The sequence below is a fragment of the Mizuhopecten yessoensis genome, unplaced genomic scaffold, assembly GCF_002113885.1.
Source record: "Mizuhopecten yessoensis strain PY_sf001 unplaced genomic scaffold, ASM211388v2 scaffold6135_1, whole genome shotgun sequence".
Lineage (NCBI taxonomy): Eukaryota > Metazoa > Mollusca > Bivalvia > Pectinida > Pectinidae > Mizuhopecten > Mizuhopecten yessoensis.
In genome coordinates, this window is record NW_018406397.1 from 1,691,867 (window position 1) to 1,715,960 (window position 24,094).

General features: G+C 36.2%; 1 protein-coding gene across 5 annotated transcripts in view; it reads right to left on the reverse strand.

Annotated features, from left to right (window-relative positions):
- Nucleotides 1–3,234: 3,234 nt before the first annotated feature.
- The window catches only part of LOC110451568 (WD repeat and coiled-coil-containing protein-like), a 33,882-nt gene continuing 13,022 nt past the window's right edge, over nt 3,235–24,094 (reverse strand). For all 5 annotated transcript variants that reach the window (XM_021499669.1, XM_021499666.1, XM_021499665.1 and 2 more), the window contains 14 exons: nt 21,664–21,827; nt 17,401–17,515; nt 15,475–15,547; nt 14,134–14,201; nt 13,705–13,817; nt 13,073–13,185; nt 11,917–12,036; nt 11,113–11,211; nt 10,197–10,371; nt 8,821–9,587; nt 8,009–8,055; nt 7,535–7,593; nt 6,448–6,579; nt 3,235–6,148 (listed from right to left, as the gene is read on the reverse strand). In XM_021499669.1, coding sequence (XP_021355344.1) covers nt 5,982–6,148; nt 6,448–6,579; nt 7,535–7,593; nt 8,009–8,055; nt 8,821–9,587; nt 10,197–10,371; nt 11,113–11,211; nt 11,917–12,036; nt 13,073–13,185; nt 13,705–13,817; nt 14,134–14,201; nt 15,475–15,547; nt 17,401–17,515; nt 21,664–21,827 — 2,212 coding nt within the window. In that variant the 3' untranslated portion in view covers nt 3,235–5,981. The remainder of the gene's footprint in view (nt 6,149–6,447; nt 6,580–7,534; nt 7,594–8,008; nt 8,056–8,820; nt 9,588–10,196; nt 10,372–11,112; nt 11,212–11,916; nt 12,037–13,072; nt 13,186–13,704; nt 13,818–14,133; nt 14,202–15,474; nt 15,548–17,400; nt 17,516–21,663; nt 21,828–24,094) is intronic.

A 24,094-nucleotide genomic window follows, 5' to 3' on the forward strand; every position in this document is an offset into this window, starting at 1 on the left:
TATGGTTGATATCCACCTCTTAGTTCCAGAGAAGAAGTTGCTTAAAGTAATATAGCCAAATTGACTCCTTTTGGCCCCGCCCCTCAGCCCCCTGGGGGGTCGGCCCCATCATTTGTACAATCTTGAATCCCCACCACCTAGGGATGCTTCCAGTCAAATATGGTTGATATCCACTTCTAAGTTCCAGAGAAGAGGTCGCTTAAAGCAATATAGCCAAATTGACCCCTTTTGGCCCCTCCTCTCAGCCCCCTTGGAGGTCAGCCCCACCATTTGTACAATTTTGAATCCCCACCACCTAGGGATGCTTCCAGTCAAATTTAGTTGAATTCCAATTAGTGGTTAAGAAGAAGAAGTCGTTTAAAGAAATTGTTGATGTATGGACGTACGGACGACGGACGCAACGGTATGGCATAAGCTCACCTTGATCCTTCGGACCAGGTGAGCTAATAATGTTCAGTACTATCAGAATTTCATCTATTGCTACTTACAAGTAGAAAGAAAACTTCAAGGGCAACTCGTTTTAGGCTTATTCTATTTTTAATTTGAGAAAATATTGCTTTTTTACATATGACTGTTACAGAAGTTGTGAGTTTTAACTTACGTACATTTGTTACATATACATGTAAATATATTTATGTTACACATACATGTATTAAGATCTATGACACTGGACACACACAAATATATTAGATACATGACTCATGTGTAACTCATACAAATAAAATATATATCTATGACACATGTGCTAAAATGTTCAAATATATGGAATGTGACATTTCTATTACCCGGTATACATCAAAAATTCATTGAAATATAGCAAATGTATCCCCACTAGACCACAGCAAGCACTAGATCACAGCTAGCAAATCAAGTGTCAGTTTTTATCTTACATCTGCAAAGGGAATGACAATTTAATGCAGCAATAACACAAACTTGACCTTGTGTTGTTGTATGTGGTACTTGTTAGTCTTGTTCTGTATCACATACAAGATATTATGGTACAATTTGTTTGTATGGTAAATTAATCAAAATCTCAAAATGCAATCCAGGTATACTTATTTATCAATCAGGAACCGTCAGCACTTTCCGTAAACGAGAAAATACTAAGTGTTTTCTCGTTTACGGAAAGTGCCGACGGTTCCCGATTGACTTAACTCTTTATTAAATTGTTGTTTGTTTCTTTTGAGAATAAACCATTAGAATGAGACTTCTCCAAAGGCCATATAGTCTAAGATAATCTGAGAGAAAATATGCCACTCTGGATACTATATCTATGTATTTGGAAATTTGGTTTAATATAAAACAAAAATGATTTGCACATAAGTCAAGAACTAAAAATGTCTAGAATGATTGATGAGATTACTAGTTACCACCAGTATGCTTGAGGTTGTGAGAAGTATCTGAATTTGATGACAAATATGAAAAGTATATTTTCATTGCACTTGTTTAATACATGTATGTCATAACCAAAGTCCAAATGCATTCTTAGCACCGTGAATGCATTGGGTTGGATTCTGGTGCTGGTTAGGACATCAATATTGTGACATCATTGATGAGCCCTTAGGGATCACTGGGCAGTAGCTGTCAAAGTCTGTTCTTTTCATTGAAATATGCACATTGACTGTTTCAATATAGAAACATTTTCTGACGAGTGAATTTTGATTCAGGGATAGTCCTTTATCAATTCAGCAATCTTGAAAATATTTTTAAAACATGCACAAGTATACATTGCTCTTGCTTTGAAGGAAATTAAACTAAATGCAAAGTACAAATCAAGTCAGTGAAGCAGAAAATATAGGTCATAGTGACCTACATATGATGTATTGTTGTAGTAATTCTTAAGAGTTATTAATTCAAGAATTTTTATGACTTGAAATTCTAGTACATGTTCATGTATTAAAATAATGGAAACATCTGCAAAGTCTGACCAAGACAACTCTGACAGACAGGCATGATTTAGGGACTGAAAGAAAACGCAGTACTTAATGCTCCTTCTGACATAGAGTGCATAGATATAAGCTATGTACATTATGTAGGTGCATATTTCATGTCAGTTTGTCAAACGACTTTCAGACAAGGGCTTAATTTGCCAATGCACCTTAAACCTGCATGGAGGGACTTTGACGCCAACCATTGGAAAATCCTGGAATGTTGCTGGTATTAAAGATCTTTTCTCTTCATTTCTGTGTTTCTGTCTAGAGCAAAATACACAAACTGAGCTAACAAGGAGGATCCTGTGAATCAAATTGACAAGATCTTTGAGGGGCTGATCCATCTCAAATCGGACCATGCACAATTATAGACCAAGTTGATCATGCTGTCCAAGAAATAATTTATAATATTCCAAGATAGCCTGGTGTCCATTTTACTTTTTGAAATCAACAGAAATGAAAGCTGGCACAAAAAGGGATTGAGGAGTTTTCAATTATTCCCGAGAAATAGTTGTAACAAACCTCACATACAATATCCAAGATAGCTACCGAGTGCCATTTTTCTTTTTGATCAAACTCAAATTGCATCATGCACAACTTCAGATCAAGGGGATCATGTATGACTAGTCTAATAATGAACCTGTAAGTAGTTTCTGAGAAATATTGGTTAAAACAAAGAATGTTCTATTTTTTTCTTTATTTGATGCATGTCAAATGAGAGAACGCACAGCTAAGGACCAAGAGGACCCTGCATACCAAATTTCTTCATGACGCCTACAGAAATTTCTGTAGTTTGGTTGAATGACTAAAAGTATACCTTTCTTTCTTACTTTACTTAGTATTTTGCACATCACAAACAACTGAATGTGAGCGTTTATACATGTAACAGGTCCCTTACAAGTGTTAGATGACCAACCAATGAGTATGCACTTACAAAGTAGCAGTGATGGTCTTAATACAAACCAGCAGAGCTGTACAAACTGATAAACCAGTGCAACAATAGGTATTCAACAGTATACCATACAAAAACAAAAAATCAATATACCATACAAAAACAAAAATCAATATACATAGTGTACTATGTTGATACAAGAAATTTGTGTCTACAGGTGTAAAACTCCTTGTAAATATTTTTAATAATACTGTTATAACTTTTAAAGTAAAATTGAAATTAAGCTAATAGTGAAATGTAATTGATTGTATAAATATATAATAAAGGTTACATGTGTATACATGTATAAACAAAATACCTGATGTGATTATTGAGTTGATGATGCTGTAAAAATTTATTTATTTATAATGGTTCGACCAGATATTGACACATACCATTTCCTTACGTAACATATTATGTTTTGTAGTGCATTAGCTATAGACAGGCCAGATATGTCTGCCTTATGTCTACCAAATGAAGTAAATTTATCTATAGCGGAGTCGATAGGCAGCAGCTAGTATTTTACAAGAGTAACAAACTTCCCCTCAGGAAAAACTCATCCTAAGTTTTCCAGTGGTCATAGCAATTCCTGTAAAAGTCTCAATATTTCCAAGGTCACAACATTGGTGCCAAAAAAACAGGTCAATATTTGTTCGATGCCTCCACTAGGAGTCAAACTTGGGACTTCTATTGTACTAGTTTCACTCTCTACTGAATAAGCTAAACAGAAACTCTTTATATGGAGTAAGTCAGAAGCAGCTTGTGTTTTATCAGGGTGACACTTAAATACTGTGACTTGTTTAGTCCTTCCATCCAACAGCACCTTAACAGGTATGTATTATAATCTAACATTTCATCAAATGAGGAATATTGTACGTTTAATGTGTAAAATTATTACATTTAAGATTGTAGAAACTGAACACATACTTTTATATATCATTTTTACGCATCATAATGTAAACAATGAAAGTCAACATAAACTTCTAAATATCAGTTTTGTAAACCTCTAATGTTTACATACATTATCAGGTATATGTTTTACTTCTTGACTTTCCATTGCCAGAAAATTACTTTTTTTTAAGTCATGTACATTTAGCTTGCTTTAAGCATGTTTTCTTTATTCTGTCTCTCGGAATATTAATGTATCGTCAAATGTAATTTACATTTAACAAGATTGTCAAGTAACCTTTTCATATCTCAAAAGAACATAGAAGTTAGCTCTGAAAAATGCAAAGTTAACAGAAACAAATATACAACAAAAATTTAAAATAAGCATTTTGACACAGAAAAAAGTCATGGATAAGGTAAATAACACCTGGACAGTCACAGTTAAACTGCAATATAATGTGATAGTTTTCATTCGGAACCTCATTATCAACAATATTTTGACCTTCCTTTTTAAAAATTTCAATATAACATGCCTCCCTGTCTACATTACCAAAGCCCTGTACAATGCCAAAATATTGCACAACAAATAACCAGGTTCTAGTGTATATGGATTATTCAACTTACAATGCATGTACAAAGTGTGTACTTCAGTAAATGTTCCGATATTTAAGTAAAACAACAGATTATCAGTCACAAAAGCATCAAATCTGTACAAAACATTTACAGCATTAAAAAATTAAAAATTAAAATAGAATTACCTTTAGAAAATTCTACTCATATATTAAACCAAAGTGGCAAGCAAATATAGCTATGATAATGATTTTGAAAACCACCCATACCCTGTATCAAAAGTTAAGTATGAACATTATTCATTTGTTTAGATTGAAAATTTCATATAAATTGACGAAACCATCCCACTACATCAAGAAATATGTTTACATTTAGTATAACGGTATTTAACAGCTTTTATTAGTCAACATGTATTGCTAGAAGGCATAGCAATGTTCAAACCTTGTTTACTTGATATACAGTATAAACACAATTATATAACTACTTAACACTTTATAAACTCCTATTCAGTAATGACTAGTTTCTGTTTTGTGTCAAGAACACCTCGGGTGAGAAAGTGAATGGATTTAAAAAAAAAAATTGTATGAAATTAAGTCACTAACTTAACTTATATTCTGATTTCTCAATCTAAATATTGTCCCCGGCATTGATCTAAGTAGATGCTGTATGCACCACTTGATATTCCAACCTTTTCCTGTGCAAACAAATCTTTGGTTACTGACATACAATCAATCTACAATCAAGCCTCTTTCACCTGGGCAATCTTTAGCGAGTCAGGACCTGGTCTTCATGAAGACTAGCTAAAGAGTCAAAATTAAATGGCCAAACAAAAACCCACTCAAACTGGTGACAACTGAGCTGTGTTGTGGTTGGAACTCCTCTCCTTATGATTATTATATATTAAGATATAACACTTAAACTTGGATCCAGGTACAAATATCATCAACAGACAATTTTCTGTTATGATCATATGGTCTGTTACACACTGCAACATCCAAATGCTTTTTTGGGGGAGTTGGCAATGGTGTAAGGGTTGGAATGCAGGTACAGATATATATTTATAAATCATGAGAATTAGACTATTTCATAATTGTACTCTGTCAACACTGGAAAAAACATCAATCTGCATAGTGCTATACCCTTGTATATTATAAATGTCGCCAGTATCGCAGAATGGAATGTTTAAACTATCACAGGTTAACTTCCCAGTAAAAAGAGTACCAATTCTTACAGCTGGGTGGACATATGATATGTACAACAACTAGTTCAACCAAAACAAATTTGACCTTCAACTTGTGGCACATAAAGCAGTACATATCAACCTGATTACTGTGGTGAGAAATAGGTCACTTTCTCTCACCTGAAAGAACATCATTTTTCAAGATGACTTCCAATATGCATGTACCCATTTGTGTTGATGGGTGGACTGGAATAATCAGGATTGTTCAAGAGCTCAACAACAGCTGTGAGCATGAACCTACAAACTGTTGATATTATAGAGTGAGATTCAAAAACAGTTGATCAGATCTGAGTTTGTCAAAGTTTATAAAATTTTCACTTGACATTTCCTGTGGAGATTTGTTCTTTGTGTCAATTTGTTAACAAAATGTTCTTCATAAAATCTGTTTGTTTGTATTGATATTATCAGTCAATGAGGTGCTCTAACATGTGACCTCCTTGTCTATTCCTCCGATGCCCATGTCCTCGGAAGTACTGTCCTTGTCGGATGCTGGCTGCAGAATACCGCTAACCTCTACGGTAGACGAAGGATCAAATTTCACCGGTATGTACCCATCTATGTTGGCACCAACAACAAAAGACTCACCATCTGGAGTGAAAAAATATATTACAATTACACAAAAATGTAGCAACAAAATCAATAACACTTTTACTGGTATTCCGAAATCAAATAGAAGCAGAAAAACCTGAATCAAATGTTGATACAATGACACAGGTTTTGTTTGATATCATTTCTGTTAATAAAAAATATTCACTCATTCACCCCTGAAATTTCATAATGAACTATTCCAACCTTTGATTTGGGAGAGTTCAAATGTGTCTTTAGGGGTGAATGAGTTAAAATTGAAATGAACAAGTTACCACCAAATAAAAAACAAATACTCTCACCAATATAGAGTTCCACAAGAGAAAGACCAAACGCATGTTTCAGAACATCCAATGGCAGTCGTTTGTTGTCCAGTAGAAATGTCTTCTTACTGGCCTTAGCTCCCTCACAGTGGCAAACCACAGTGACAACATCTGGAAATAGTGGTCGTCCAGTTTAAAAAATCAATAACCACTTTATACGGGAGGTATTTTTTCATGAATACAGTAGAAATTGTAACATATATACTGTATACTGGGAAATTTTCGCCCTGTCAAACTATCATCCTTCAATATCAATCCATATTCGCCCAGGCAGTGTTAACTTCGCCCTTCACATTTAATTACTATGCATATTATGTTGTTAACTAATGTCTGCTGTTATGATAAATTTGCCCTTATTACGGCCTTTATCACGGCAGGCAAAAAACACGAAATTTTAACTGCCGCGAAAATATCCTGGTATACAGTACCTTAACAGGATCAAGAGAAGTTTGCCATAGGCAAAATATGTCATACGGTATATTGTTCATAAGCTCACTATTAGGGCATACGCATAGAAATTTGTAATAAAAAAAATGGAATAAATTTTGCAAATAACCATTGACAGCAACCCCTGGTTGATCCTACTAACACTTATTGCAAGGGTACAGAATGAGACTCGCCTAGGTTATCAAGGATGGTATCTAATGTTATATACTGCAAAGATTTTTTATAAGATTTTTTATCCATAAATCATAATTTCAATTGGTGACTGACCAAATCATGGATGTAAATATAGGAAACTACAGTACTTTGAAATCCAACAAAAAAGTTTCAGATATATTTGTAAAAAGAATTTCAGATGGGTATACTTATTATGGTTGCTTGCTCTGTATATCGTGTGTAATCAGGCTACAGGTCTTCAACAATCAATGTGTATATTATATTATCTCTATCTAGAAATGCTATCCATCCTGTCATACCACTAACTTTTCATCATTTTACATCTCTGGCTAATTAAACAGTTCAAAAACAACCGTCTATAGTGGGTGAAAGTGAGGTGAGAAATAAGATGGAAACTACAACATTGATAAGCTACACATAAAAACTAACACAAAGTAGAACTTACCTGGCTTTTCCATGGCTTGATATTTAGTTGGGAAAACCATCGATGTTTCTTCCACGATTCTAAAGAGAGAAAATTCTCCAATTAGTCAAAAAAGTCTTTTGTTGATAGTTTCAATGTGTTGTCACACTTCTTGATACATATCCTTATATTCATTTCTCCAATAAGCATTTTTTTCTGCACTATTTAGGAATCACATCATGTTATGTCCTATACATACTTTACAGAATCTAAGGATATATACTATATTGCACATGAGTCTTTACTCCAAATCTGAGATAGAGTTATCCTCTTCAAAACATTTCATAAGCATTATACATGCAGTACAATCTGAGATGTCAAATAAACAAATGTGGTATTGCCTTTAATCATGTAGCCTTAACTTAAGCAGTCACATGGACGACATTATCTTTCACTATTATAATCTATGTTAACAGTATCATAAATTCTTTTAACTTTAAACAATGCCAGACCTACCTAGAAAGCGAGTCCACCTTCGTCTGTAACTGTTCTATGTGGGCATTCTGACGGACAAAGTAAGATTATTTTATTAAAGAACCACTTTGAAATGACAAATTTTCGTGTGATTTTAATTTCATTGATTTCATGGGTAATCCTTATCCACGAATTCATAGGTCCACAAAGAAATTACAGGTTTGATATAAAGCAATTCACCGTCTGAGTGGTATCCATGAATTTATGTACCCAAGAAATGGGTTTTCTTCTGAAAACCAAGAAATTTGGGCCTCATAAAAGTATTTGATTTGAAAGTACATGTATTAGTTTTAGATTATTACTATCATACTGCTTACAATATACACTGTATCAGTAGTAATATACACTGTATCAGTAGTAATATACACTGTATCAATAGCGTTACAAACAGCTGTTTATCTGTTATAGTCGAGATTTTATTGGCAGAGTTATTGACGACATTGAGTGGTCACTATACAAAGGTTGGCCCAATTGGTACACCACATATAGGACACTTCTGTTTACCTAAAGAAAGGTTTGTTTTATTTTATCTTTTATCCCCACAGTCCAAGCTTAAACCACTTATATACAATTGAATAATTATCAGAAGTTTGGAAGGAGTTACATGTAAAGCAAATCAGCCTTCATCAAGAATCCAAGAATAGTTTGTTTATTAATTAATCTAATGAAGTTTTCTATAACATGGGTTTCTGTGAACATGTAATAAATCTTCTGCCAAAAGAAATTGAGACAGGCTTTTTGATAATAGTAACTAGTAGTCTAGTCTAAATAGATATATCACCAGCTTATTATACCTGTGATTGTATCTCTCGCTCCAGGTCCTCAATTGACATGTTGGCCTTCAGTCTTCCCTTGGCTTCTCCAACAGAGAGTTCAGGAGAGGTATCACATATCGCATCTGTATAGCCGGAATCTCTCTCGCTCTGGCTAACCTTCCTGGCTGTGTTCTTAGATTCACACTGGGGCGAGGTTTCTTTACAGTCTTTCGATAAGTTTGGAATGTCAGTTATTCCAACATTGTCTTCTAAATATTTATCTAATTCTGGACTTTTGAAATGTGGCTTTTGTTCTGAGAATTCTGTAGTTTCTGTCTCTAAATCACTATCACCAGTGTCAGATTCGTTTAAGTCAACAATTATCTTTTTCTTTTGAGATGTAGAAGTAGACGGAGTTGTCTCTCTTGGTGACAATTCCTCAGAATCTTGAGATGTCTCCCTTGGCGATGATTTGGCAGAGTCTGTGTCAGAATAATCTCTTAATTCTGAAACAGTTTTCTGTTTTTTAAGTAAAAGATCAACAGATTCATTTTGAGATTTTTGCTGAGTGCTAGCCTCAGAGATTCCATTGCTGATCAAACTGAACGGTTCAAGAGACGAGGGCTCTGATTGGCCGCCTGACTGATCCAATTGTGTGTCATCCTCTCCAACGGAATACTGAAGTTTTATTGTCTTTTTCTGAGGTTGCGCGGCAGGCGTCGACGTTTTGGAGGGGACCAGGTTTTCTAGCATACTTTGATCTGCTGTCATGTTTTCTTCAGCCAGAACCTTCATAGCAGATCTGTCTACTCGTCAGAAATTAAAACCATGACACCGCGTGAGATTAACGTAAACATTTTCCAACAACAAATGGATGGTAGATACTATATATATTTCATCACTGGTTGATGGTAGACACTTTACAATACCAGATACAGTGTTAAACCATTATAACTCAATGACAGTTTAACAGGTTGTCAGAATAGGTTTCAGATTGATTTGCAACGACATGTTTTTTGAAGAGTAGGATTAGGTCTATTATAAATGACATACAGGTGTGCATGTTGATAATATTTTTTTATGTTTTTAGTGACATTTTCGTGTCAAAAGGTTAGAAACACCCCAATTTTTGAGAATGTGAACAAAATATTTTAATTGAATCACCAAAAGGGTTGCAGTAAAAATAAACTCCAGAAATATATGCTCAATTGAATTTTATTAACAAAATCGAAAAATATTTTCCCCCTTATTTCATATGAAATAAAGTAAATGATAACATTGTCTGCCAAGACATGTTCACGCAGTTAGTTTAAAATCTTCCTAAAATTAGTAGTTATTGAAATAAACAGGTGCTCCTGACACATGTAATACCTTTATAACAGTATACAGGTAACACAGACAGAATCCATACCAACCTATGGACACTGGGACGAACTGTAGCCGGACGTCCCCAGTACTCTCTGACGACGATGGGAACAGTGCACTGGCCGTCGTCCGCTTACCCACCGCCAACAGTATCCCTTGGTAACCCGCCAACTGGGGGCTGTCGAGGCTAGAAATCCCTCTGGGGCGCTCATCCTTGTTCAGTTGCTGTAATGCAATGGAATCAGAATGAAGAAAAGATTTGAAGGTTGATAAAAGCATCATTTGTCATCTATGCAAATTAAATGCAATTTATCAGAGTTCAATCATCAGCAAAAACAATATTCCTTTTAAGATTGACTGAAAGTCTTTTCTATCTTTACAAATAGGTCTTTTCTATCTTTACAAATAGGTTAAGAAAGCAAATACCTTCAATTTGAGAATGCTTTTAAGCAATATGGATAGTTACATACATATTCAATGCAATGGTTGCAATGCAACTTTGGCAAATCTGAATTATGTTCCAGTTGGGCATAGTGCACTTGTAATTTTTCAATGTCAATTTTAAACAAGATTTAGATATTATGCTTTAAAGTTTGTAACATATGTAAATTTCAGTATAAATTATTCTTGATCCTAAAGAGGGTGAAAACATTTTTTTCCCCAAGTTAGATCTTCTTAAGATTGTTTTCGGTTGTGATATACATCATTGTGAAAAACTAAAAAATACATACTGTTGCAATTATACTTCAATGATTTTGACTATAAATGAACATTTTCTTATATATTAAACAGCTGACACAGAGCCATGGCACAAGCTTACTTGACCCTTCAAGACAGTTGAGCTTAAATTGTTATGCACTTAGTGGAGACCTATATTGTAAGTAGTCATTTTGGTATTTCAAGCTTTGTTTGGAAAACATTTTTTTTTTAATCAATTGAAATATTATAGTTCTTTAAATTACTCACGATTTCCTGGACCTTGACCAGTGTCCGGCTGTTGTCCACAGCAAACACTTGGAGCAGGCTCTGGTTGTTACTGCCTACTACTATACACTGCTGATTCTCCTGTTAAAAAACAGTGTTTTTTCCCATTATACCAACTGAGAAGGAAATTTTCAGGAGTAAACTTCAAATTTTGGAAGTTAGGCCTAAATATGAAATAGTTTCAATTGGGAATGGGGAATTTTATTAGCCCTCAAAAGTCCCCAGAAAAAATACTGAAAAGATACATGTAAACCAAAAACTGTAATTAAATTTAAATGCAAAGAGGTTAATATATTATTTGGTGAAATGCTATACATGCAATTTTTGAAGCAAACTTTATTTTTGAACTATTTTAATTTTTTGTATTTATTTGTCACTAAATTTACCATGCTTTGAACAGCTGGGTCCAGTTATTAAGCTAATACACATACTCTATTTTATGTAATTACCATCTCTCCCCTAGTAAGCGTCCCTCCCCATTTGGGATTTTCTTCAAGTAAGGTTCCCAGTTCTCAAAAACACCCTCCATTGCAAAATACAGTACTACATGCATGCCTTTTACATCCGATGCCAGTCTTGTGATCTGACAAGACAGCTTTCCAGTGTTTAGAAACAGAACAAAGTTTTTAGAGTAATTGCGGGGAAAGTGTCTAATAGTTATGTCGCATTAATGGAAAATGTGACAACCTGTTTCTTATCTTAATCACTTAATAAGTGCCCCCTTCATTAAATTGAGTGGGTGCATATTATGGAGAATACCGTACATAATGATTATCTGTCCCGTACCTCATACAACAGTATGTCCGGGGTCAGCACCCCTTTGACCCCCGTACAGCAGCTCGTTTGGGGCTCCTTATTGGCCCTCAGCTGGACAACGATTAGCTGACTGGTGGCCTCTATAAGACTCTGCAATAAAGGAAACCTGACTTAATTATAACTATCAGACAGTTTAAGGGAATAACTCTACTGTATTTCGAAATTTGTGGCAGTATATCATGATTATACTGTCTGTCACGAATCAATTTTACAAGGGACGCGGAGCAGATATTTGTGACAGTATAATCATGCTTTACTGCCACAAATTTAAAATACAGTAGGATTACCCCCATTCCAATTCATATATTTTAAAACCACAAAAATAAACAACAATTTTAAGATATTTTTGAGCATATCCTTAAATTTTGGGGTCAATCTGCCGTGGATTGGTTATGTCAGGAATCTTTGAAGTGCGGCAGAATTACATTAACCTTTCAGGGTCAGGCTAATTTTGTGACATCATGATATTCAGTAATCAAGTTGGGGTCATTGAAGTCATTTATGATTGCCATCCAGGCTTTATTTGCAAAGAAGAAATTTGCGAACAGTTTATCACTGTTATACTGTCGCAAATGATTTTGAATGACCAATCAAATGTCATGTAATTACATCTCAAATGAATTAGAATGTAGAATTATTCACCAAATCTCATTACACGGCATACTGCCCAAGTCACTAGGTCCATCCAAGTCTTTGACATGGTGTACATCTATGGTAACATACATTATGGTACTACACATTTGCTTTTGGAACCTTACACTGTTAACATCCAGTCATAATACACATGTCTGTGAAGTTTCAACACAAATATTCAAAAGTTAACCAAGCATATATTTGTCTTTTAAAACCACTAGATATTCAAGTTTGTAAGTAGGAAATTTGACACACACTACAATAAACAATGCTTTTCTTATACAACATGAGATTTTATTTCTGACAGAACATTTGACTTACATCCACTTGTAGCCATAAATCAGTAAATATTTGCTAGACACACATTATTACAAAGGAAATCTTTATAAAGACAATAAAAGTCGTCTTTTTATTCTTGATTTGGATTATTTCTTCAGTATAATACTCCATGTTTTTGACACGTCACAGTACAATCAACTTATATGATACTTACCCCTGGATGTCGCGGTAAGTTAAGCAGCGTATCTTTCAGTGATGAATTAGATCCTCCTTTAGGAGAGATGATGTCAGATTGAGGTGATAAACCAGATCCATTTTGATTCAAGTCTGAAAATACAAGTGTCCTAAAATGATACCAATAATATGTTGCTAAACCTTGCAAAGAAGATAATTTATCAATGTTCCTTATTGCAGGAACAACAAAAGGTCCGATAGACCTGAAGTAGTTTGGTAGTGTGAGCCCAAGGTGAAAATAAAAGCTATAATAAAATAAGAGAAACATTGAAACTTTAAACTGACACACTTCTGAGGAATTATAAAACGTTAAAGCATGTGTGCTGCTATGACGTCTTGTACAATGACACATTTTCAGGACTACAACAGTATGACAGAATCATTATCAATGTGTGATCAAGGTCATAATGGACATCGAAAAAGAAATTTATCTCCATCAATCAGATTGAACGGTGGCCATCTTGTATTTCACTGCACCATGATCATTTGTCAATTCCAAGCTATATAGGACAAACCTCTGCATTTCAACAGTAAAAGTCAAAATCAGCATATAAAAAAAGGAAGGTAAGTTAACAGAGAACAGAACATGCTTCGTTTGGCCTATCTATTTACCTGGTGTTATGAAGGTGTCCTGCATCTTACACAGAGATTCCAGAGGCAGCTCTGCAGCACATACAACAGCGTCGTTAGACAGGGACACAATGGAACAAACGCCTCCATCCAGTCTACACAAACAAATCAGTATTACAAAATATAACCAGCATAGTCTGACACAGACAAAACAGAACATATTATTTTGTCCAGTATACATTTATTAGTACTTAATAATTAAAATAACAATTAATAAAGTAATCTCCAAATATTTTTTGATAATGTGGTCCTCTTAATGCAATTCACTATAAAACACCATCAAGCTGGTTTCACATAAATAATTAATATTACATGTTTGAGATAGTTTTTTTTATAGAGCTTGACATCAAACACAGATGAGCAATTTAGGTTTAAACAAATTTGAACTACAGCCCTTCAGTTTACACCTACTTGGGTATCCTCCAGGCCGTGGGGGTCAAGTCACTGATGGACACATCAATCTCTGGCCATGTATAAATCTGAAACAGGGAGAAATGACCTGTTACAAGCCACTAAATCAGAATTACACGCAATTATGAAAACTGGAACCAGTTATACAAATTTACAGATTCAGTTCAAAAGGGTGGTCGGTTGGCGCAGTGGATAGCGCACTTTCCTTTCACCAAGGCGGTCAGGGTTCAATTCATCGATTGGACATGAAAAGGTATAGGGTCACCTGCTTGACCACATGGGTTTTCCCCGGGTACTCCAGTTACCTCCAACTGTAAGACCACCCGTGCACTAACATCTGGGCCAACAAGAGTGATTAGTTTAAGGTGTAACAAGAGGCCCAGAGGGCATGTATCGCTTACCTGAATATGTTTAAAATAATTGGTATAGGTAAAGATATAACACTCAATGGTAGGTGCTGTAAGTACATATGAAATTTCAGAAAGACCCATCCACTACTTGAGATATAGCGAGAACAAACTTCAAACAGAGCCCCACCCCTATGCCCATAGGGGTGGGGGCTCTGTTTGAAGTTTATACCCACTGTTTATACAAAATTGAGTCCCCTTGGCCCAAGGATGCTCCAGACTAAATAAGGATAAAATCCCTTAATCCCGATGGTCGAAGAAGGATTTTACAGGTTTTACCTCTATTTCCCCTATTGGGCCCCGCCCCAGGGGCCAGACCCACGGTTTATACAACATTGGTTCCCCTTCACCCAAGAATGCGTCAGACCAAATATGGACCAAATCCTTTCATTCCTACAGAAGAAGGATTTTAAAGAATTTGCTATGTTTCCCCTATTGGGCCTTGCCCCTCAGGCCCCTGGGGGGCCAGACCCATGGTTTATACAAAATTGGTTCCTCTTCACCCAAGGATGCTTCAGACCAAATATGGACCAAATCCTTTAATTCCTACAGAAGGGGAAGGATTTTAAAGAATTTGCTATGTTTCCCCTATTGGGCCCGCCCCTCAGCCCCCAGGGGGGGTGGGGACAATTTATACAAAATTGAGTCCCCTTTGCCTAAGGATGCTCCAGACCAAATTTAGTCCAAATCTACTAGGCCGTTCAGGACAAGTAGCGTTTTAAAGGAAAAGTTGACGGACGGACGGCGGACGCTGCACCATGGCATAAGCTCACTTGCCCTTCGGGCAGGTGAGCTAAAAACTTGTTTCATAATTGTTGTAAATTAAATAAAGTTTATATAAATGGGTTCCATCGCATCCAAAAGCTGACTTTCTATGTACTCACCAGTAACATGGCCCCTACACACAGCACCAGTTGTATGTCTATGTACTCACCAGTAACATGGCCCCTACACACAGCACCAGCTGACTTCCATCCTTTGACCAGGCACCACATTTGATCTTACCACTACGTAAACACAGTAAAACAATAATACAGAAAATATCAACACTTACAAAACAGGAGGAATGCTTTCTACCCTTTACATATTAATTAAAGGACGAGGCACCACTTTCGATCTTACCACTTAAACAATAATACAGTAAAACAAAATACAGGAAATCTTCTCACTAACAAAACATAAAGATTGCTTTCTCCCCTTTAAGTATTAACTTCTATTTCAGAGGATGTGTTACATTGTATGTAATATTTTCTGAAAATGGTATAATATCATTTTTAATGCTTATGGAAATCAATGACAATTTCAAGTAAACATGTATATAACAACTTTCCAGACAGGATCAACTGACATGGATTTTTCAAGTACCAGTTTTGTATAAAGAAGAACTTTGTTTTGGCATGGATACAGAATTGAGTCCACTACTTATACTCTATACTAGGTTAAGCAGATCAGCAGGACCAGAATTATGTGATTAGGAAATGGAGAAGGAGTAGGTAGACATAACTGTTTTGTTTGCGTTTCGGGGTATAATGTACCTACCCATCGATTGGAGGGAAGCTGTAGTTACCCCTGTTTTGTTTGTGTTTCCGGGAATAATGTACCTACCCATCGATTGGAGGGCAGCTGTAGTTACCCCTGTTCTGTTCGTGTTTCCGGTTATAATGTACCTACCCATCGAAGGGAGGGAAACTGTAGTTGCCCCTGTTCTGTTCGTGTTTCTGGGTATAATGTACCTACCCATTGATTGGAGGGAAGCTGTAGTTGCCCCTGTTCTGTTCGTGTTTCCGGGTATAATGTACCTACCCATCGATTGGAGGGAAGCTGTAGTTACCCCTGTTTTGTTTGTGTTTCCGGGTATAATGTACCTACCCATCGAATGGAGGGAAGCTGTAGTTGCCCTGTTCTGTTCGTGTTTCTGGGTATAATGTACCTACCCATCGATTGGAGGGAAGCTGTAGTTGCCCCTGTTCTGTTTGTGTTTCCGGGTATAATGTACCTACCCATCGATTGGAGGGAAGCTGTAGTTGCCCCTGTTCTGTTTGTGTTTCCGGTTATAATGTACCTACCCATCGATTGGAGGGAAGCTGTAGTTGCCCCTGTTCTGTTCGTGTTTCCGGGTATAATGTACCTACCCATCTATTGGAGGGAAGCTGTAGTTGCCCCTGTTCTGTTTGTGTCTGGGACTATAACATACCTACATGTACCTCTCTATGGGTTTGTATACAGGTATAACGTACCTAGTCCTTTACGACAGGAAAGTTGTAGCTGCCCTGTTCTGTTGGTGTTTCCGAACATTATTCACCAACCACTCTATTGGAGGGAAGGTGAAGGTGCCCCTGTTCTGGGTTTGTCTGTAGCTATACTGTATTTACCCCTCTATGGGAGGGAAGGTGTCGCTGCCCCTGATTTGTTTGTGTCTGGGACTATGATGTACCTGCGGGTATAAAGTACCTACCCCTCTATTGGAGGGAAGCTATAGCGGCCTCTGTTCTGTTTGTATTTCTGGGTATAATGAACCTACCAGGTACCTCTCTATTGGAGGGAAGGTATAGCTGCCCCTATTCTTGGTTTGTCTGGATATAATGAACCTACCTCTCTATTGGAGGGAAGCTGTAGCTGCCCTGGTCTGTTCGTGTTTCTGGGTATAATGAACCTACCTCTCTATTGGAGAGTATCCATAAGTGCCCCTGTTCTTGGTTTGTCTGGGTATAATGAACCTACCTCTATGGGAGGGAAGCTGTAGCTGCCACTGTTCTGGGTTTGTCTGTGACTATAATGTACCTAAATTTTCCTCACAATGCAATGGAAATTGTAGTGTAGCTGCCCCTGTTCTTTGTTTGTCTGGATATAATGAACCTACCTCTCTATGGGAGGGAAGGCATAGCTGCCCCTGTTCTGTGTATGTCTGAAGAAGAAGCTGCACTGCTGTTTACTGAGGACACACAGAATGTCCCGGCCTGGATTCCAAAGACAACCTGGAAAGTTGAGGGTAAACTAGAGCTATGATAGCAAGTCTTGCATTACACCATCACATAGCATCTAACATGACCTCATCAAAAAGCCAATAACAACTATAAACAATAATGTTGTTAGAATGCTAAATTAACACTGTTCGGAATAAAGATTCATTAGTTTGGTATTACTAAGTTTGTTTTAATACAAACAGGAATTGAACAATTATTTTGCACTCTTTGCTTGACAAAGGAAACAGATGTTTTTGAAAGCTCGCAAAAAAAGTTTTCAATTCATGTTTGTGTTAAAAACAAACTAAGTCTTAATTATTCCTACAAAACTGGGTAGTCGTCGTGTAGTGCAGTGGATAACTCTCTCGCCTTCTACCAATTATGGGAGAAGAGACATAATTTTAGTGTATCATTTAACCACCCAAAAAGTGTTAGACAGATTTAGAAATTGTAGGTGACATAGTATACGAGATATGACCCAGACAAAGTGAAGCACATCAACAAAGGCCCATAACTCTGTATATTATCAGACAGGACTGCAATTCCAAGAAGTTATATTATCAGATAGGAGAACTGCAATTCCAAGAAGTACTCATGTAATTAATTTGACAGAGTATACGAGATATTCACCAGATTAAGTTAAGATTGCTGAACAAAGGGCCATAACTCTGTATATTATCAGATAGGAGAACTGCAATTCCAAGAAGTACTCATGTAATTAATTTGACAGAGTATACGAGATATTCACCAGATTAAGTTAAGATCGCTGAACAAAGGGCCATAACTCTATATCATTGGGGATGAGACATAGATATAACACCTAACACTCTGTAATCATACAGGGTACTCATACAAAATTGTCCAGCTTAGGTCATAGAGCATGACATACACTTTATGTCCTGAAGTAATACATGGGCAGATGGACAGCCTACAACCAACCCTAATCAATCTATAATAGTGTGTCTGGAGCTGTCCTTGAACAAGTCAGTCGGAGCAGAAAAATAAGTTGTTTCTGTGTAAATACCATCAAATAATTAGCAAAAAGTGAGTCCTGCAGACAAGTGAAATAGATAATTAAGCTAACAGGTAGGTATTGATGTTGTTAACTATTTATTATAATGATGACAGTACAATGTATCTCTGTTAGTACTAATAACTTTATCAGCCATGTATACCCTTACCCACCTGTTAACAATACAAAATCAATATTATGTAACTTCTGTATCAAACCATCTGTCTATGTACATACACCTATACCTCTCTAATAGCGAAATGAAGGACAGACATAACCTCAGCCAGAGTAGAACTGTAGTCCTGGAGGTGATATTTGGGTCTCAGCATGATATATTTGGGCTTCAGGCCTCAGGATAGTGTTACAGTTTACAGTATTACATTTAAGTCTGATACGGGTTAAGATATTGATATAGCCAAACAATATTTTCTATATTACAAACCCCAGAGTATATATGACTAAAGGTCATTAACGACATCATTCATTATGTAGTTTGTTGTTTGTAAGAGAATTCCTTACTACTACCTATGGCATTAAGATAAAAAAGATAAGTGGGCTTTACTGTATTATACATGTACTTATCAATGTATAATCGTGCTTAATTATTCTAAAAAGTTTCGAGAAGATTGCCCGACTCTCAGCCATATATGCATTTTAACCTTGGTGCGTGTTCAACCTCACTCGAAATGTACCTCCAACAGAAATTTATGCAAAAAAGAAAAATATAATGTGAAATATATAAGAAATCTAGTTCTTTTTTTATATTTAAACCAACCAATCAGATGCAGAAAATTCACCAACTATAACAACAATGTAACTCACTGCTGTCCAATAGTTCTCATCTTTGAAAAAGTCCACTGACCACTTAATGGAATAAATCATAATTATCATGACCAATTTTGACCCTAAATTCTCAATAATCCTTATGGATCACCAAAATCAATAAGCATTTAACAAAAGACTATTTAGAACCTGAGACACCTGCTAAGCTGAGTGATCAATATATCCTATGTGATGGCGACACAATATATAAGCCTCTTTTCTCAACCTGATCACTGAGTATAGGCCAGTATTACTGGTGTAGGGACTGTCCAGCTGTGGAAGGACTGACCATCACACTTTACAGACACAGGATGTGTGAACACAGTAGATTACATACATTTGCATATACACCTGTACAATGTATCATGTACAGCTCAAAGAATACAATATGACAAAAATATCCTAACTGCCTAATTTCTTTTCAATCTCTGCAATGACATCACAGATATAAGGGAGGAAGAGAGTTTGGAGGGCTTCCAGTCAATTTAGTTTCTGTGTGTAATTTCAATGTTTAGTTTTCGGATGTGTCTCGGATGTGAGTCCGGAACAATCATCATGTTAACCCTGAACTCATTCAACCTGCATCTTTAAACTGGACTTGCCAAGTCATTGATATGGTACTTTAATTGGAAACATGATACAAATCCAGTATTTCTGCTGTATCACTGCATATATGGTTGAATCTGGTTCAGACAGTCATGCTCTTTACAACAGGAAATACAAAGTATATAACCATGTATATAACTGTCTATTCCACTTGAGGCATTGATTTATACAATCTGCTGAATATTCATGGAAAGCAACCAGTTTAATAGCCAGGGTTCAGATTGGTGCTTGTAGTCTAGGGGGAACGTGGGTCATTCATTTTGTTGATATTAAATGCTATCAAGTTCTGGAATCAAATCTGATTGAAAGCTGACACATTATACACAGCTTATATTGTAGCATACAAACAAATCCTGCACCACAGCCTGTGAAATATAATACATTAGTATGTACCTTCAGTCCTAATTCCAATCAATGTTACAGGTGTGCTGTGTAATTGCACTTTCTACATACAAGTTATTTGATATACCGCAAGTCACATGGTATATGGACAACATACATGTATATACCGAGGAGCAGTGCAGGTGCCCTTTACATAGAGGCTGAATTTCTTGCCCCTGAGCAAGGAATTAATGCGTACTCATCCCTAAAATTAGGGAATAACCGCTTTAATGAACCTGATGAAAAAGTTTAGAAATATCCTAACAAAGTACGGACAAAGTGCTATCAAGGATCAATGTTGCTAGGGTTTGACGAAGATGACAGAGTACATATCGTACTAGTCGTCGAATTGTCACACATAAACACTCACTGGTTGTGCGATATGATCCTATACAATATATACTAATCAACCTAGAGATAGTGATTAGAACTTAACCCACTGTATTTTGAAATTTGAGGCGAAACATTGTGATACACAATTTTAGAACAATTTCACTAGAACAGATATTGCCACAGCTGTACCACTGTACAAATTATAATGCTGGTTTTGAAGATGTTGTATTGTACCTCACAAAATATTTAAACTCAGGTCCAATGAAATCTGTTTATTGCCAAAGTGGCTCTAAATTATACCCTATAGTTGAAGCATTCAATCGTACCAATATTGGATGTGCCTTTCCTATAGTTTGATGTGTTTTTTACATGAACTTAATATATTTAATATGCATGATGATTTGATAGTCAACACATTTTTCAAAAACCGCAGTAAATATTTTTTCTTATCTACAGTAAAAATACTTCATCAAGCATGTGTTCTTTTAAGGGCAAATATGGTACTTAAGTTTATAATTGGAAGTCAAATAATTTCAATTTCAATTTCAAATAATAACTTTAATTCAAATTAGATTATTCAAATGCCATCAAATGACTATGTGATATATAGATACTTCAGACTGTTTTAACATGGCTTACAATTAAATCACAACAATGACATGTTTATACCTGTTCAAACTTACAGTCTGACCATCAAGGAGAAATGAAACCTGTGATAATGACACCTGTGATGTCAGTTGTGATTAACACCTGTCATGCAACACCTGAGACTTTATCCTCTATGTTGACAGATACACAGTTTGTTAAGCTATATCATAGTCCTTACTGATTACAAATTAGAATGACATTTATTTCGTGAACAAATTTTCTAATTAGGAAAATATAAAATGCTTAGTGAAACTTATAGGTGAAACAACAGGGTTTCTAAAACCTAGCTGACATGTTAGAATAAAAACAAAAAAAAAACATGCATATATAAATGTGTTTCGATACAAAAGGATTTTACCTTGCTGAATAGGCTGAACATTGAGTTTGCGGACTTGCTTGAAACTGAGTTTAGGTACATGACCCTCGACCTTCCAGACGGATACATGTTCGGGATGGACCACACACAAGTAACACAAGCTGGGACCAACGTCGCTGCTCCAATGAATACTCTTTACCGATTGGCTGAAACAGACATTGGAAACGAATATGAATATGCTACATCAAAAGCACACTAAGCCAAAATAATCTGTCACCAACTGAATTTGATTGATTTGAAAAGACAATTCAAGATAAATTAATAATAATAATAATTCGAAGTTCTTATATACTGCTTTATCACAACCTAGCTCGTAGGTCGTCTCAAAGCGGTTCACAAATTATTATCCGTGGTTATAGGGCCTTTGCAACCAGCCAATACCTTTCTCAACTCCCTGGGGAGCATACAGCCGCAGCTGTCTTTTCGGCGCTTACAGCTAGCATTCAACAATTCTAGCACTGCCCAACCACATACTCATTTACAGCTGAGTAGACTGGAACAAGCAGAGTAAAGTATATTGCTCAAAGATACAACACAGTGCCGTACAACAACTCAAACCCGCAACCCTATGGACACGAGCCCGGTGTCCTACCACTAGACTACCGTGTCTCTATAACATCAGCTGATACTGCATACAAGGTAAGGTTTGCATCATGACGATTCTGTAAAATTATTTTCTATACATATACAAAGACATTACAGCCCAAAATAAACCTGTATATAGTCAACTACAAGGAAACGCCATTACAATGCCCCATTTTTATTTACCAACTTTTGAACTTGCTTATCGCCAATATATTTATAGGTCCCCAAGTGTTGTTTTTTTAAATTTCTTCATGCGTCTTCCTTGAGTTACTCTTTTTTTGGCGAATGGAAATATTCACGTTTTGACCCTTTAAAGTGATTGCATGCTGCAGCATTATGTTGGCAATAGTTCTAAAAACTATGTATTCTATTTATCTATAATCTATATATAATCATTCATGTGTGGATATTTTGGCACTAATTTACTCAATGCGAAAAAACTTGAACATTTCCACACTGCAAAAATGTCCTCTTTTACAGTATACCAAATGCCTCTATATAGCCCAAATCTTGTTGTATAAATTATGACTAACTAACTAATAAAGTCAATTAATATCACAATGACTTATCTTCAACAAACTAATGAACAACTTAATTGAAACTGATATTGACAATTGATTTTAAAAAAGTCAACTTAATGCGTTCTAAAATTTACATATCAAACGTCACAGAGAAAATCTCTTTACATCAAATTACTTAAACATGCATGCATGCAGATACTCATCCATGTTTCTTTACAGTAAAAGTATAATACCAGGTAATTGAATGTGTCTACTTATTAAGTATATGTGTAGTAGGTAAGCACAAAACAGCAGTCATTTAGATTGTACTTATATCAAAGGCATTATAGAGTATAAGTAACATGCATATCACATGATAAAAATCTAGGACATTCATTGACTGTTTACAGTCATAGGTGCTATTTGGCAATTCAGCTATGTATACATTGTACCTGGACANACCCTGTCCCTCAGGCCCCAGTGGGGCCAGACCCACGGTTTATACAAAATCGAGTCCCCTTGGCCCAAGGATGCTCCACAACAAATCCTTTCATTCCTACAGAAGAAGAAGGATTTTAAAGATTATTTTGCTATGTTTTCCCTATTGGGCCCCACCCCTCAGGCCCCTGGGGGGCCACACCCTCTGTTTATACAAAATTGGTTTCCCTTCACCCAAGAATGCTTCAGACCAAATCCTTTCATTCCTACAGAAGAAGAAGGATTTTAAAGAATTTGCGATATTTCCCCTATTGGGCCCCCGCCCCTCAGTCCCCTGGGGGGCCAGACCCACGGTTCATACAAAATTGAGTCCCCTTGGCCTAAGGATGCTCCAGACCAAATTTAGTCAAAATCTACTTGGCCGTTCAGGATTAGTTGCATTTTAAAGGAAAAGTTGACGGACGGACGACGGACGACAGACGCTGCGGTATGGCATAAGCTCACCATGGTCCTTTGGACCAGGTGAGCTAAAAATATGTACCATCCTCGATATTTCAGGGGTTACGTACGCTCACTTTTAGCTCTCTGCACCCCTGGATTCTGTCGTGGCAATTAAAATTGAATGCTCAGTGTACACCACCATGTGGATGAGACAAGAAGACTAGTTTGATCCTTTAATGTACATAAATGAATCTCTCGGTCGAGTAAATTTGCTCCTCTGTTATCTTCAAAGAACAGGTATCAGCCCAGTGATCGGTCTGATTTTTTAACAATCAAATACCCAGCCTAGTATCTTCAATTTTGCTATGACATTTTCCTGGGGTGCAGAGAGAGAAGTGAGTGTAAACTTTAGAGTACCGAGTGTGACTAAATAAATAATTACCAAACCT